The sequence below is a fragment of the Carassius gibelio genome, chromosome B8 (assembly GCF_023724105.1).
Source record: "Carassius gibelio isolate Cgi1373 ecotype wild population from Czech Republic chromosome B8, carGib1.2-hapl.c, whole genome shotgun sequence".
Classification (NCBI taxonomy): Eukaryota; Metazoa; Chordata; class Actinopteri; order Cypriniformes; family Cyprinidae; genus Carassius; species Carassius gibelio.
In genome coordinates, this window is record NC_068403.1 from 22,220,886 (window position 1) to 22,237,787 (window position 16,902).

Consider the following 16,902-nt stretch of genomic DNA (forward strand, 5'->3'; position numbering starts at 1 on the left):
GATTATAATGGGAAATATACTTAATAACAAGAATTAAAATGGGACAAACTACTAAATATTCTATATGATGATTTACCTGCTGGCTTGCTGGAGCTTTGAATGAGCGTTTACAATGTTAAACTGACTTTAGTAGCCTCCCTTCACTCTTTCTCTCCATCTCTGACCTCTTTTTTGTGAAGGCATTTTTTTTTATTTAAATTTTTTCTTGTCTACAAAGTGTGCCAACAACAGTCACTTTGTTGACTTGTTTAAATCATAATTTTAATTACATAATTATACCTTTTTTTATTTTGTACATCTTATAAATACAATTAAAACATTAAATCATCAGTTAGAATATTTGTTTTTGTCCTGTGGATCTTAAATCATAAAGTAACACCCTCTGAACCAAATTAATTTGAGGCCAGGCTATAATAATCAAACGTCAAACAAATCACACCACTCTAAACAGGCAAATTCAGTACAGCCAAAACAACAACTAACTGTTTCAATGAAGATCCAGCCACTCAAAACCAACGTGTTTTAAACACACGTAGAAATATGAAAGCAGAACAGCATATGTGACTCCAGATTTGGGCTTTTCTGCAGCATTTCTGCTCTTTTCCGCTGCTTTGAAAACTTCCCAAATCCCACCAAAGACCCTTAATCCTTCAAAGAAAGTTAGGAATCAACTTCAGACGTATTGTGGGCTACTGCTTTAACACAGCCCTGCCAAACAGAATAACTGCATGAATGAACGAGTCGCCGTAAATGATCATTTGACTGTTTTACAGTTAAACTCACACTAACAGGCTGTCAGATGGAAGATCAACTCACCGGTTTGTGTGGGTGTGTAAGTGTGTGACAGTGCAGCCACGCACAGATTTCCCAGGACAACACACAATTCCCAAAGTGCTGCTTGGTCTGCTTCGTATAAAATAGCCTTTCAGGTTCAACCTGCTGTTTTTCGCCTCTCCGTCAGCCTAATCGGTCAATTCTTTCTCTTTCTCGCTGTTTTCCTGTATGCTCCTGTCTGCTTCACCTCTGTTAAGTCCCTCTCACATACTGACACACATGCACTCTCACTCTCTCTCTCTCTCTCTCTCTCTCTCTCTCTCTCTCTCTCTCGCTCCACCACTTCAGGACTTCCTGGTTGACAAGGGTTTCTATGGTGAAGTACAGACTGTGTGCAGAGGCCTGGCTCACTTTTGGCTGCCTTTGCTAAAGAGCGTTTGAATAGGCAGGCAGCCTTTTGTGGCCATAAGGTGATATTTCACAGCACGGGGTTAAAGACTGGTGGATTCAAAGACTAAACCACATCCACCTCCTGACGGTCCTCCTCTCATTTCACCGTTCTTCCTGCGCTCCCGCCCCGCTGTTTTTCTACGAGCCACTGCTTATGCGTGTCTGGCCATACATGGCCAAGCAGAGGAGGACAGCAGTGACTTCAGGCTTGAGAAATTCTTTATCAACAAATCAATGACAAATAAACTGAGGCGGAGGTCTTGAATTGAGAAACATGCCCTATTCTGAGATCTGGCAAGAAAGTGTTCGGTTTGGAGCAGGGGTCTCAAACCACTGGCCTTTGAGATTTCATAAAGCTTCTGAAGTGTTTATCCTTAAAGGGAGAGTTCACACAAAAACCATTTACTCACATATGATCCAAAACCAAACTTTCTTTCATCTATGGACCACAACAGGTGAATTGTGAAGACTCTTTCACATGCGATAAAACTAGAGTAGGTGAAAAAATAAATAAATAAATAAAGTTTCAAATCTGTGATTTACGGTGTGTTCATATCTAATATTCTCTACTGTTCAAATGTTTGGGGTCTGTTTGATTTTTTATTTTTATTTTTATTTTTTTTGAAAGAAGTCTCTTATGATTACCTAGGTTGCATTTATTTGATAAAAAAAATACAGTAGAGACAGTAATAATGTGAAATATTAACATTTTTAAATAACAGTTTTCTATTTGAATACATGTTAAAATGTTATTTATTTATTTGATGCAAAGCTGTAAATAACTCCAGTCTTCAGTGTCACATGATCCTTCAGAAATAATTCAAATATGCTGCTTTGCTGCACAAGAAAGATTTATTAATATTATTATCAATATTGAAAACAATTGTGTTGCTTAATATTTTAATAATATTAATATTTATAATATTAATATTTCTTTAAAAAATTGTGATACATTTTTACGTCTTTGCTGTGACTTTTTAAAACTTTAAATTAATCCTTGCTGAATTATGAAAAATAATTCTTATAAATATTAAAAATGCTATTATTATTTTTTTGTATTATACATGAATATACAAGCTGTGATACACCATACAACATTTTAGGAAACTAATAAGTTGAATATAAACATAGCAATATAATCATAAAACACAATCAAACAACGTTGCTCATGACCAATATTTTACAGCCGTTGACCTAATCGATTTATCATTGACTACTCAGACGTGTTCTAGGAACTGTGCTGATGGTGATTGAAGTTTATCACTGTACAGTACAAAGTACTGACGATCTGATAGACAAGACTTCAGTTTTATGCAAGCAAGAATGCTGCATGATCAACCAGAGATAATAATAAGTAATAAATAATGTTTTTTAGCTGACATATACATATGTTTTATAAGTCCTTTTTTGTCACAATTATTCACGTTTCAACTGCCTCGGCATGTATGAATTTTAAAGAAGGATTTCTCGATAACCTGAACTCTTTTATGCATGTGTGCTGTTTTCCAGAAGTCTCTATTTTCCACTGGATCTTGGGGAGCTAGTTCGTTCTTAATAATTCAGTGGTTTGGCTCAGTAGGGCAAACCAGTCTTAAATGGTATAGTCTTACAGTGTGTGTGTGTTTGTGTGTGTGTGTGTGTGTGTGTGTGTGTGTGTGTGTTTGTGAGAGAGAGAGTGCAATAAGGCATTTTTGCCAAACACCAACCAGACTATTGCAAAACAGAGGAGGAAAGAAGAAAAATACATTCACAACTGACAGTTTAAACAGGAGAAAGCATGAGGTGAGAGCAGACGAGAGGAGAGCAGAACAGAGGTCTTACGCTGCTATGAAAACTGAGCGTGTGAGACGGAGAAAAGAGAAATAAATCATCGAGAGTGAGTGATGAACTAGGAGAGGAGGCATGTTCGCTTCTGTTATTAATGGTCGGTCTCCCGCAGCGAGTCTGCCAGTAAGATGATTAGTGGACTGAAAGAAACATCATTAAACTTTATATTATTTCTATCTTTCTCTTTTTATTCTGTTATGTCAAGGTTCAGTTCTGTTCTAAAGATACAGATAAACCAAATATAGAGTGAGAAAGCATATCAAATGTACAGGTTTCTTTAAACCTGGGGTCTTTACTGCCGGAGGGTTGCCAGTTTTTGATCTTTAACACATTTTTGTGAAAGATTTTCAATATTGCATAAAATGCATGCATTAACTTCAGCTTAAGTTTTAGCTAAATGTTCCACAGTCGCTGGCTGGTCATGTCTTTGTACATCAATAATGATTATATGAATAGCTTAGCAATGTTTAATATCATGTACACGACCATTTAAATGTTTTATTTAAAAAAAATCAATGTTAATTTTTATTTAGAAAGGGTCCAAAAGATTGGTCAAAATGAGAGCAAAGACATTTAGAATCTTACAAAATTATATTTCAAATAAATGCTGTTCACCAGTTTCCACAAACCAAACTGTAAGTGTTTTCAACACTGCTAATAATAAGAAATGTTTTCTGATCAGCCAATCAGCATATTAGAATGATTTCTGAAGAATCATGTGACACCAAAGGCTGTCACAGAAATAAATGACATTTTAAAATATATTCAAATAGATAACAGCTATTTTAAATTATAGAAATATTTCACAATATTACTGTTATTACTGCATTTCTGAGCAACTAAATTGAGTACTTGACCTCAAAAAGGATGTAAACCCTGGCCTTAAACCAAGCAGAAATCCATCGCTCTAATGAAAACACAGTCTGAAACAGCTATGGTTTGTCAAAGTAATTATAAAAAATAAATAAATTAAATTATAGCACAAACATGTTCCTTGAATCTAAATGTAACCAGCGGCTCAAGGGATACTGTGAATGACAGCTCAGCACTGCTGAATAACAGCATGACTGGTGTGACTCAGTGTTGAGTAAGAGGAAGAAGCTAGGTTCACCACAATGGTAAATATTTATTCTAGACAAGACCCAGACCATGCTGCTATATCTCTGATAAATAACACTCAATAAAAATTGATTTTATAGCGATGCAGAGTTTGTGACCACGACATTCAAATGTTCTGTTACAAAGATGAGCTACTGTGAATAAAATGTGCAAGAAACAAAACACAAGAGCAAGAAGTCCCATCAGATTCAAGCAGCCTCAGATATCTCCTTGCTTGTCAATGAAACAACTACAGCGCATGCATCTGATTCTAGTCTATTTCCAAAATGTTGTCTGACATGACATGTAACATGATTGTGCTTCTGTGGCCAAAGATCAAATCCCAGCTCTGGTCTTTTAAAATCCCTGCTCTCTCCCACTTCATTCTCTGTCCAGTCTGTCCATCCAGCCTAATTAAAGGCAAAAATGAGTTCTGTGCTAATTTGTATTGTGCTTTTATGTAAATAATTAATATTTTCATTTTGTGCCTTTGTTTTTATGTTTTTAGTTTTCATTTGAACTTAATGTGAATATATTAAATTATAGATATGTGTGGTTTTTTTTTAATCTATTTACACTCTAAAAACTCCATAAAGGTGCACTGTACTGTATAAATATGAAGGTTTTTTCCATATTGATTTTTGAACAAATGCTTCACCAGTATATTGCACTGCATTGTGTTTTTGGAGAGTTAAAGGAAATGTCTATGATATTAATGGATAACATCCTGGCAGAAAATTAAATTTTCCAGTGCAGCTTTGATTTAGGTTTTTTACTTTTTTTTATTTAGTAACTCACTTTATTTCAGTTTTTCCATCCAATATGGTTTAGGATTTGTTTTTTCTTTTTTTATGAAAATGATGATGTTCAATAGTTAAATTTACACTGGTTCCACTGTGAACTGGTTTTCTGGCACATATTGATCTATTTACTGTATATTAATTTGATCTTTTCGATTTAAAAAGCCAGCTCAACTGCTGACATGCGCATGTCAAGATGTGTGATTCTACCTGCATCTATTATCATCCTGTAACTGACTTTCTTGAATTGATAGTGGTTTTTAGCTTCCAAAAAAAAAAAATGTCAATAAATAAATACTTAACATTTCTTTTTGTCATATGAACTCAAATACACTGATACATTTGCTCCCATACTACTGTCTGATGCATCTATATACTTTATGAATAAACGGCTGTTTATCAACCAGTCACATGGGAAACGCTATTCGACAGGAATCTAGCAGATCAGGCTCAACAGCTACTATCGGTGCAACATTTCACAACATACCCTAGCTTTGACAGCACATGATATCATGACAGCTGTATGAGCACTGGATGTTCTCTTTGCATTCACATTGTCACTGAAAGAGGACTTGGACCTGTTTTTAGTCCACTTTTGTCACGCTGCCAGTCTTTGTTTTCCTGGGTGTTCCCTAATGAGCTCACTTCCCCTTAGGCACTTCACCATAGGCACTTTAATTCCGCTAGTCTGGTTGTGTCTTCACAGTAATTGCACTCCAATTAGAATCGCACAGGTGTTGACAATACTCTGTCATTAGTTTCCCTATATAGAGCTGTCTTTCTCTGTTGTCTTCATGGAGTCCTTACCCTATGTGTCTCATGCTCTCGTTTCCCCAGACTTCCTCTACCTTCTCGTTCTTCCGAGTTCCCCGTTTCATCCGGTTCCCTTTTTGTTTGGTTTGTCTCTCATGACTGTTTATTTTTGTAGTTACCCCTCTGTTTAAATAAAAACCCTTACCTGCATTTGGATCTACCCTCTCTTTGTGTTTTCCCAAACCCAACCGTGACAGAAGGACTCCATCATGCCTAGATCCAGCGGTGTGAGATTTCGAATCGGTTCCCCAGCCACCATGGAGGAACGGAGGGGGAGAGTCCGGAACTTAACCACCCTTCATCAAGAGGGAAGGGAGGTGGGTGGCCTGGCGCAATTGTTTTGGACTTTGGCAGTCGGGTTAGGTTACAATGATGCAGCACTAAAGGATTGGTTTAATAATTGCCTGGATGATCCTTTACCTCAATGGGAGATGAAGGGGTTAGAGATCCTGGACTTTTGGGGGTTTACCAATTACCTGCACCATCGTGCTCAGTGGAATGCAACAACCACACCAGAGTTTCCAGACAAGGCTGCCAGCTCAGCCCCACAACCCAAGATGGCCACCAGCCCAGCCCCACAGCCCAAGATGGCCGCCAGCCTAGCGCCACAGCTCAAGATGGCCGCCAGCCCAGCACCACAGCACAAGATGGCCGACTCAACGCCACCGACTCTCCATCGTAGAGGGCGGAGGAGGAGACAGGCAGCTACTGTTCCTCAGGACCCGGAGAACGTTCCCGAGCGGGCGGCTGCCGTCCATGAGGCCATTCCCGATGCGATGCCCGCTGCTGTTCCGGAGGCGGTGGCCGAGGCTGTTCCCGATGCGGTGCCCGCTGCTGTTCCGGAGACCGAGGCGGTGGCCGAGGCCGTTCCCGATGCGGTGCCCGCTAATGTTCCGGAGGCCGAGGCGGTGCCCGATGCAGTCTCCGAGGCGGTGCCCGATGCAGTTCCCGAGGCGGTGCCCGATGCTGTTTCCGAGGCCGAGGCTGTTCCCGAAAAGGTGCTCGATGCGGTTCGAGAGGCCGAGGCAATGCCCGATGCTGTTCCCGATGTGGTGCCCGCTGCGGTTCTGGAGGCCGAGGCGGTACCCGCTGCTGTTCCGGAGGCCGAGGCGGTGGCCGAGGCCGTTCCCGATGCGGTTCCCGTTGCTGTTCTGGAGGCCGAGGCGGTGCCCGCTGCTGTTCCGGAGGCCGAGGCGGTGACCGAAGCCGTTCCCGATGCGGTTCCCGTTGCTGTTCCGGAGGCCGGGGCGGTGGCCGAGGTCGTTCCCGATGCGGTGCCCACTGCTGCTCCGGAGGCCGAGGCTGTTCCCGAAGCGGTGCCCGATGCAGTTCCCGAGGCGGTGCCCGATGCAGTTCCCGAGGCGGTGCCCGATGCTGTTCCCGAGGCGGTGCCCGCTAATGTTCCGGAGGCCGAGGCGGTGCCCGATGCAGTCTCCGAGGCGGTGCCCGAGGCTGTTCCCGAGGCGGTGCCCGAGGCTGTTCCCGAGGCGGTGCCCGATGCAGTTCCCGAGGCGGTGCCCGATGCAGTTCCCGAGGCGGTGCCCGATGCAGTTCCCGAGGCGGTGCCCGATGCAGTTCCCGAGGCGGTGCCCGATGCAGTTCCCGAGGCGGTGCCCGATGCTGTTTCCGAGGCCGAGGCTGTTCCCGAGAAGGTGCTCGATGCGGTTCGAGAGGCCGAGGCAATGCCCGATGCTGTTCCCGATGTGGTGCCCGCTGCGGTTCTGGAGGCCGAGGCGGTACCCGCTGCTGTTCCGGAGGCCGAGGCGGTGGCCGAGGCCGTTCCCGATGCGGTTCCTGTTGCTGTTCTGGAGGCCGAGGCGGTGCCCGCTGCTGTTCCGGAGGCCGAGGCGGTGACCGAAGCCGTTCCCGATGCGGTTCCCGTTGCTGCTCCGGAGGCCGAGGCGGTGCCCGATGCAGTTCCCGAGGCGGTGCCCGATGCAGTTCCCGAGGCGGTGCCCGAGGCAGTTCCCGAGGCGGTGCCCGAGGCAGTTCCCGAGGCGGTGCCCGAGGCAGTTCCCGAGGCGGTGCCCGAGGCAGTTCCCGAGGCGGTGCCCGAGGCAGTTCCCGAGGCGGTGCCCGATGCTGTTCCCGAGGCGGTGCTCGATGCTGTTCCCGAGGCGGTGCCCGATGCAGTTCCCGAGGCGGTGCCCGATGCAGTTCCCGAGGCGGTGCCCGATGCAGTTCCCGAGGCGGTGCCCGATGTTGTTCCCGAGGCAGTGCCCGATGTTGTTCCCGAGGCGGTGCCCGATGCTGTTCCCGAGGCGGTGCCCGATGCTGTTCCCGAGGCGGTGCCCGATGCGGTTCCCGAGGCGGTGCCCGATGCGGTTCCCGATGCTGTTCCCGAGGCGGTGCCCGATGCTGTTCCCGAGGCGGTGCCCGATGCTGTTCCCGAGGCGGTGCCCGATGCAGTTCCCGAGGCGGTGCCCGATGCGGTTCCCGAGGCGGTGCCCGATGCAGTTCCCGATGCTGTTCCCGAGGCGGTGCCCGAGGCTGTTCCAGAGGCGGTGCCTGATACAGTTCCCGAGGCGGTGACCACGAGGACGTGGTGGTCGTCCGCTCCACCCTGGGGGACTCGGGCGGTGACCACGAGGACGTGGTGGTCGTCCGCTCCGCTCTGGGGGACTCCGGCGGTGACCATGAGGACGTGGTGGTTTTCTGCTCCGCCCTGGTGGACTCCGGCCTCGACCACAAAGACGTGGTGGTCTTCCGCTCCGCCCTGGAGGGCTTTGACTTTGACCACAAGGCCGTGGTGGTCTTCCGCTCCGCCCTGGTGGACTCCGGCCTCGACCACAAAGATGTGGTGGTCATCTGCTCCGTCCTGGTGGACGCCTTAACATGCCCTTCATGGACTTATGTTTTGTGTTTTTTGAGTTCTGTTTCTGTCTGTTCCTTTTAGTTTAGTCTGGCCCTCCTTCCCTCCCCCTGAGCCTCCACCTGTCCGCCTCCCTCCTGGACTCCTTGTTTTGTGTTGCACCTTTCCATTCCTCCTGGTTGCTCCTGTCCCTGTTTTCTGTCCCTCCGTCCCTCCCCCTGGTCCGCCGCCGTTCCACCTCCCTCCTGCCTCTTTTTCTGTTGGGGTTTTCCTGGGTTTAGGTGGAGCATCTGGTAGCTGCTCCGTAGGGAGGGGGTAATGTCACGCTGCCAGTCTTTGTTTTCCTGGGTGTTCCCTAATGAGCTCACTTCCCCTTAGGCACTTCACCATAGGCACTTTAATTCCGCTAGTCTGGTTGTGTCTTCACAGTAATTGCACTCCAATTAGAATCGCACAGGTGTTGACAATACTCTGTCATTAGTTTCCCTATATAGAGCTGTCTTTCTCTGTTGTCTTCATGGAGTCCTTACCCTATGTGTCTCATGCTCTCGTTTCCCCAGACTTCCTCTACCTTCTCGTTCTTCCGAGTTCCCCGTTTCATCCGGTTCCCTTTTTGTTTGGTTTGTCTCTCATGACTGTTTATTTTTGTAGTTACCCCTCTGTTTAAATAAAAACCCTTACCTGCATTTGGATCTACCCTCTCTTTGTGTTTTCCCAAACCCAACCGTGACAACTTTAGCATTAATCGAAGATGTTTTATACCTTAACAAGCCACTGCACACAAAGTACCTGCATCTGACATTTCACACCCTGAAAGTAAACAAGTAAATCCTCACTGTCGGAGCTCCAGCATGCATCTCCACAAATGTTACAGCAAGATAGAAAAGCTGATGTTTCACATTTAAAAACCAGCAGTGAAGAACAGAAGTACATACTCCATACAGCGGAGTGAAAGAGAGTCATGAAGTTAGAGGAGAGCTGCGAGACGGGTATTTACCGTGAGGAGACGTTCCCTGGAATGAGCAGAAAGGGAAAGGATCGCAGCCCGTTCTGTTTCTGCTGGGAGGGCGTTTGCAATTTACTGTGATTCTGTGACTCAGCCTTTGTCCGTGTGTGTGTGTGTGTGTGTGTGTGTGTGTGTGTGATACACGAGCCAGGATCATACATGAAACTCTCGGTGCCTAACGAGTCCAAAGCTCTGTAATAGTTTCCATCCCATACTCACACACACACACACACACACATGCACAGCTGGAAATAATAGACAGTCCCATGCAGGCTGAGGACCCACACCCACTTGTGTGTTATAATCAAAAGAACAAATGAGTGCATTTCCCTTCCTGCACAAACAGACGGTCTGTTTGATCCACAAATACATCAGTTCATTGTTGTTTGGAGGATAGATGCTCTCTTTATGTCTAATTTCTTCATGCATGCTCTACTTGGCATACAAGAGAACAGGATTCCAACCCGAGGGCCTCCTTCAGTCTACGATCAGTAACAAAAAAGTGAATTGGAGAAGTGCCCTCTGCTGGAGCATGAGATGTCAATCAAATAACATCACTATGTTGAGCCACACAGCATGCTCTTTCCACAGGCAATGATGTTTCGAGGCCGCTGATGTCCATTAAATTAGAGGATACTTAAACTACTGTGGGCTGACCGGCTAAAATGAGGCACTCGACATCAAACTAAAAAGCACATTTCAAATTACCGTCTATGGCTGCAAAAAGAAAAGGCCTTGACATCCGCCTGTTTTTCTTGTAAATGGTGATGTGTGATTCAAGAATGAGAGAAATGTTTAAAGTAAGCACGCTGTTCAATAATCATTAGAAAATGTAACAGCCTTGCAAATCTATCAGACGTTGACTTTTTAATGAAGTGTTCCCTCCTGTCGGAATGATCTCTGCCCCCACACTTTGGAATTCTGTTCCCAAACACATCCGTGATCGTTCTTCATTACAGGATTTCAAACCCCAGCTTAAAACATCTCTTTTCCTTTCTTGTTTCTCTGATCTCTGACTGCATGATCTGATTCAGGCCATGGATTTCATCTTTATCTGTGTTTAGTTTTTTTCTCTGCTGTCATGTTCATCTGTTTTGATGTTGTAAAGTGACCTTGAGTTTGCAGAAAGGTGCTATATAAAATAAACGTATTATTATTATTATAATAAATGTAGCTTCTAAATGACTAAATGTAAATGAAAATATTTATCTTGAACTCTGTCATGGAAACTAGCATGTATAAACCTACATTAAACTAAGGTTTGCAAAATGGATGGATGGATGATTCAGCTGCACCTTCTTCAGGCAAGACTTTTTAGTGCATTGTGGGTATTCTCTAGCTGTTGAGTGTTCATTGGTTGGTTGTTATTGTGGGTCATTATGGGATTGCGTGCACTCAGAAATGCCCAATATGATTTGGGAGACCACTACAAACAGACATCCTCTCAATAGTCTCAATAGTTATCTATTTGAAGGGATAGTTCACCCAAAAATGAAAATTCTGTCATTAAGTACTCACCCTCATTTCGTTCCAAACACTTAAGACCTTCGTTCATCTTCAGAACACATACTAAGATATTTTTTATGAAATCCGAGAGCTTTCTGACCCTCCATAGACAGCAACACAACTAATACGTGCGTTTGAATGGTTAAATGGGTCACAGAAAGACTGTCATTCAAATAAAGAGCCATTCAAGAATTATTGTTATATCATAGGATAATTATTAACTAAATTGCCATTACAAATTTTGCAACTGGCAAATTAAAATGTAAACCTGTGATGGCAAATCAGTTATTACTGAAGTCAACTAGGACAACCAGTAACATGAAAAAAAAAAACTAATGTGCAGGTTACACTTGCATTTCTTACACTTTTTTTTAAATGACCAAACAACACAATTCATCTTTTTTCTGTCAAAGAAACAAACATGTCATTGTGATTCCAAGGAATTGTACATCAAGACATACAGACCATACAGAAGCACTAGTGCTAGTGTTTTATAGTGACCCAGGGACACTTACCGCGCTGCACGTCTGCTGTTGAAGAGGAGGTCTGTTTTCTTCATCAAACTGAACGGCAGTCTTCAGCTCACTGTGTGTGTCATTCTCTATCCCTCTCTCTGTACTGAGTCTCTCTGCATTGACTCGGTGGCTTTGCAAACCCTCTTTCTCACTTCTTTTCACCTTCCTAAGACTCTGTTCTGCCATCCAGAATAAATATTTAACAGTCAGACAACGTGATCAAGAAACCAAGGGTCACGTCCCACTCACTCCACCTCTCTCCTCCCCTATTTCTATGATTTTCCCACCCTTATAAGTTTCTGGGGTTTAACTGGAACAATAGTTTAATGCTGATTGCCGACTGATTGGACATGTTGCCCTGCACTGCAGATACAAATGATACAAGAAAGGACGACACCAAAGATCTGCATTAGGCTTAAAATAAGTCCGTATTTTGCATAATTTCACAGCCGTTTGTGCATTTAATATTTAATCATTTAACCTGTTCCAACCTGAACTCACATTTGTATTAATTTGATTGATCATATTTTCTAAATGTACTTATTGAGATACCTTAGGATCAGACCAAATATGTTATTTGTGTGGGGCTATCAGTTGATATAGTATGAACATAAGCTACATAAGCAAGATTCAGTTCTTTAAAATGTTTGATTTTAGAAACTAGATGTTTGAAATCAATATTTAAAAACACTGCTACAGAAACAGACATTTGTAAATGTAGACTTTTATCTGAAAACTATTTGTGCTGTTTTGACTGGTTTAAATGAGATGTATTAGGTAAGTTAGGGCCTACCATTTCAAAATAAGAATAATCCTGAGATCATTTCCCCCTGTATTTCTCAATATTCTCTAAAATCTTAAGTAATCTATGGTATTTCAACATCAAAAAGCCAGAGACTAACAAACTAAACCAAATATAGCACTTTCTCTTCTCAGCACACAATGCATTTCTCGCGCCCAAATCCGTGATTCCTCTTCTCCACCCTTCCTGACTGTTTTCAAATAACGGACTGTTTTAAAGGGGAAAGCTCACACGTTTCAATTAAGACTTTCTCTGCAGCACTGCAGCAATGCGATGAACGTTGAACATGAACTTCGTAAAACAATCTGGATAATAATAACTATCTGTAAACTTTCGCAAACGGTTCTTGTGTGTGTTTGTGTGTGTTGCTGGGCGTTTGTTTTCCTGTAAAATACTGACACCTGGCGGAAAAGTGCAGTAGTGAAAAACCAGCATAAAAAAATCAAACAAAACAAACTGTTTACATAAAATGTATTTAATAAAAAATACAAATAAATAAATGAATAAAAAAGCATTATTCATATACACATTTACATATATTTACATCATATTATTTACATTACAGATTTAGAACATCTCCGCCTATGTATAAATATATAGACATATATAATCAATATGAATTTATCCAAAGTGACATTCAAAACAGAGTAAAAATAAATAACATATACAACATCTGCACAGTGCAATGATAGATTAGTACATTACAGCAGCACATAAGAACTTAAAATACATTCAATATACATTCAACAAACTGTATGGCCACTTCATGAACTGGGACGAAAGTTAGTGGACGTAGGGATGGAAGGAACCCAAGGGCTGACGACACAGAGGACAGGTCCCAAACGTCATGTGAACCCTCATGGCACATGGAGTACACATGCATTTATGACCGCAGCTCAGACAACAGTTTGCCACATCACTGTAACACACCACACACTCCGCACAGTCTGGAGCGTCATGATCTAAAGCAAGGAAAGAGAGGAGTTTAGGTGGTCAAATGATGTGAACTAGGCCATCACAGAGCTGCCTTGCACCTGTCTGATTCTCACCTGTGGTGTCAAGATGATGGTTTCTCAGGTTTCTCTGATCCAGCGTACTCATGTGTTTCTTCCTCTCCTGTGTGTCTTTCTCTTCAGTGTGTCTGACGTGTGTGAGAGCAGGACAGGAGCGACTGGTGAAGATCCAGCGCTTCATTTTGGAGCCTATAAACAGAGACCACATCAACTGTTAGGACCAGTCAAAAAAACAAGCTTTTATTTCTAATGACATGTGTAGCTTAATGTGTAGCTTAGATCAGGGGTCTTCAAACTTGGGATGCCTTAAATCTCTCGGAGAAAAAAAATACGATTTTACTAAATGTATTTTTAGAGCTGTCAAAGTTAACAGGGACATTTAAGATACCAATGAATTTGTTTCTTGTACATGACTTATTAATGTTTCAATCACATTCACAATATTATTACTTGTATCTTATTCTCTGTTAATAATTAATAATACTATTAATGATTCTATCTTTAATTTTATTCATTAATTCAGTACTATTATTATAACTATGTTATGCTTTCTAAAGACTGGTCAGAAATCATGAGATTAATTAAGATTATTTTAATCTACTCTGTTAATCTCACATACTATGACAATTCAATAAAAAGTAGTTTTCTAGATAATATTTTAACAATTTTATTTACAGCGACAATATAAAACAAAATATATTTAGGTAGATTATATATATATATATATATATATATATATATATATATATATTGCACACTGCATAAATGGGTTATTAAATAATATTATGCATTTATATTTTAGAAAAGAGGCTTCACTTCAAGGCATCATATTGGCGGGAAAAAGTTTGAAAACCCCTGACTCTTTCTCTTACTGAAAAATAAAGCATAATTTAATATAACATAATACTTAAAACACATACCACAAAAATAAAACTTATATTGTTATTATGTGTAGTGTGTTTGTTTGTTAAAGGGATAGTTCATCCAAAAATAAAATTCTGGCATCATTTACTTGCCCTCAGATTGTTTCAAACCTGGAAGAATAGATGATAAGGAAGTCAATGGGTGCCGTCAACTGTTGCCCATATTCTTCAAAACATCTTCTTTTGTGTTCAACATAAGAAAGGGGCTCATACAGGTTTGGAATAGCTTTAGGGTGAGTAATCGATGATAGAATTCTCATTTTTGGGTGATCTATCCCTTTAATTCAGTCGGAGCACAGTATATGACAACAGAAGCCTCACCGAGCATCGTGATCGCCGTGGTCTGCCCGTAGACGTCGATCATCGCCCAGACGGGCCACTTGGGGTTCAGATGGGTCTGTTCCGTGTGTGTTCTGCCATCAGAGCCCCGTATCCTCACACTGCCGTTCTTCTTCAGCATGAACTCAATCTCTGAGCCGGGGCGACAGATGTGCTCGGGGACGATGACCGCGGCGTACAGCGGGGAGTTGGTCAGGTCTGGGATGGCCAGAGGGGGCAGAGGTGTCTGCTCGGGGCACACATGAGCGAATCCGAGCCGCAGTGCCCCGTGCCAGACTCCGCCGCAGCGCTCGACCCGCAGCCGCAGCTTCTCCTCCGGCTTCACCGGTCGCCCGCTGAACGTCAGCCCGTGGCAGAAGGACGACTCGTCCCTGGAAACCCGACGCCCGCCGTCACTCAGCGTTATCAGACGACCCTTCACGTCTGAGTGGAAAGAAATCGCTTTCAGGCTCCACCGGGTGTGACACACACACCTGACTTCCTCTGGAGGAGAAATAAGACGAGTCGGGCGTTAGAGAGTCATTTAAGCAAGTATAGGTCTCTGCAGGAAAGTAATGGGAGTTACGAGATCAAGGTGTTTTTACACCATGATACCTGATTAGTTGATGTAATAGTGACGTTAGGTTTAGGGGTGGGGTTGGGATTGCATGATTCAGAAACACCCAGCAGTTTCAAAACACCCATATGGTGATAAACGCCCACTTTTGCTCTGCAGAGACCTAAGTCTCGTCTCTTTTGCAACTGCGGGACTTTCCAGTGCGTTTGATTCGCGAATCATTCTTTGGGTTCAAATGACTCGAGAATCGGACTGATCTGAGCGCCTCTCGAGTCGATCCTCATTGAATTAAAAATTGACAACTCTTGAATATTTACGACGTGACAGTTTTATAAACACACATATGAAACAGAGTTGGTTTGATTCTCAAACAAAATATTTAAATTACTTTTTGTTTGATGTGAGTGCAAATTCCATTTATGTTCTAACTAACACGAATCATGTCTGCAACCACCTGAACTGGGATACATGAATTTACACACTTATTAAAAAACATAAATTTAATAAATGTATGTTTAATTCTATAAGTTGAACTGATTCTTTGAAAACGGATTGTTCGAACGAACCGATTCATGGATCGTAGCCATACTCCTGTCCTCGCTTTATATCCTCTAGAGGCCGCTGCTCACTGAATACAGTACATCAATATGTTTCGTGGAGTTTCCTTGTGCATCACATCACAGACATAATGAAGCTCGGACTCTCCAACGTTGCACGGTGAATCATAAATACATATTAACACATATTATAAAATGTTATCAAATCATTTAATTGACGATGTAATGGTTTGCATTACTGTAAATTCATTGGTTGGTTAACTTTCTTAAAACAAACAAAAAACAAGTTCATTACTTGCTAAGTTAAATTTTTATATACCAACATAATTATCTTTAAACTTGATTTTTTTTTTCCTAAAGAGATATTTTAAAAATGTATATTAACAGTACCATTTGCCCATTTCATCTTCTTACCTTTCTTTTTCTCTGTCATCCTGTTTTCTCAACCAGCTCGTGGTATCTTCTTCAGTATTTGTTTCTGTATCTTGTTGGATGGGTAATTTGTTGCTTTTTAAATGCACGTGTTGGGGTTTATAGCTAAACATTTCTCCTCATAGGATGAGGATCGAGGAGGGACTATTGGGGGCGGAGTCTGGAAAGTTACCTTGAGGATGACTCCATTCCTCGGCAGGAAAAAAAAAATTCCGGCAGTTGGGATTTTTTTAACTTCTTTAGTCAACCAAATGTTTTTGTGATTACAAACGGTCAAGCAAAAGAAAGCAGTTGGGGGTTTCAGTGAGCACTTTTGATCGTGTGAACGCACAGTGTCCCATTAGCAGTATGCTGTTGGCTGTAGCCTATTGTTGAATACTTTCACTTTTCCTTTTTTGTTTTTGTTTGCTCCTTGTTTTTTTTTTTTTTTTTTTTTTTTTTTGTCATTTAAGAAACTATTAACTATAAATTCAGTGTAAATTTCACGTTTTCCATATTTCAATGAGCCAACAAGCTCTAAAAGTAGAAAATATTTGCTGGTATTTTGGTTTGTGTTTTGGTGGGTTTAAAAGTCTCCACTGGATAAGCAGTCGACACATTCATAGAGCTCACTTTCAGTTTGAGTGTTTGAGTCAAGGTTATTATATTATTGATATAATATGCTCATCCAGTCTGTCAT

The 16,902-nt window shown here is 42.3% G+C and overlaps 2 protein-coding genes across 9 annotated transcripts in view; both read right to left on the reverse strand.

The window, feature by feature from the left end:
* Window positions 1–11,782, reverse strand: part of LOC127963516 (vinexin) — a 53,836-nt gene extending 42,054 nt beyond the window's left edge. For 2 of the 8 annotated variants that reach the window (XM_052563460.1, XM_052563457.1), the window contains exon 1: window positions 817–1,822. The gene's annotated coding sequence lies outside the window, so the exon portion shown is untranslated. Of the gene's footprint in view, window positions 1–816; window positions 1,831–9,571; window positions 9,700–11,601 lie in introns of those variants that run through there. The other 6 variants (XM_052563459.1, XM_052563458.1, XM_052563464.1 and 3 more) reach the window with 6 other exon arrangements.
* A 1,080-nt stretch (window positions 11,783–12,862) lies between these two features.
* LOC127963030 (E3 ubiquitin-protein ligase NEURL3) lies at window positions 12,863–16,325 on the reverse strand. The gene is made up of 4 exons (XM_052562693.1): window positions 16,206–16,325; window positions 14,661–15,161; window positions 13,453–13,605; window positions 12,863–13,365 (listed from the first exon to the last, which is right to left on the reverse strand). The coding sequence occupies exons 1-4, from the start codon at window positions 16,222–16,224 to the stop codon at window positions 13,187–13,189; spliced, it is 852 nt and encodes a 283-aa protein (XP_052418653.1). The 5' UTR covers window positions 16,225–16,325; the 3' UTR covers window positions 12,863–13,186.
* Window positions 16,326–16,902: the final 577 nt, after the last annotated feature.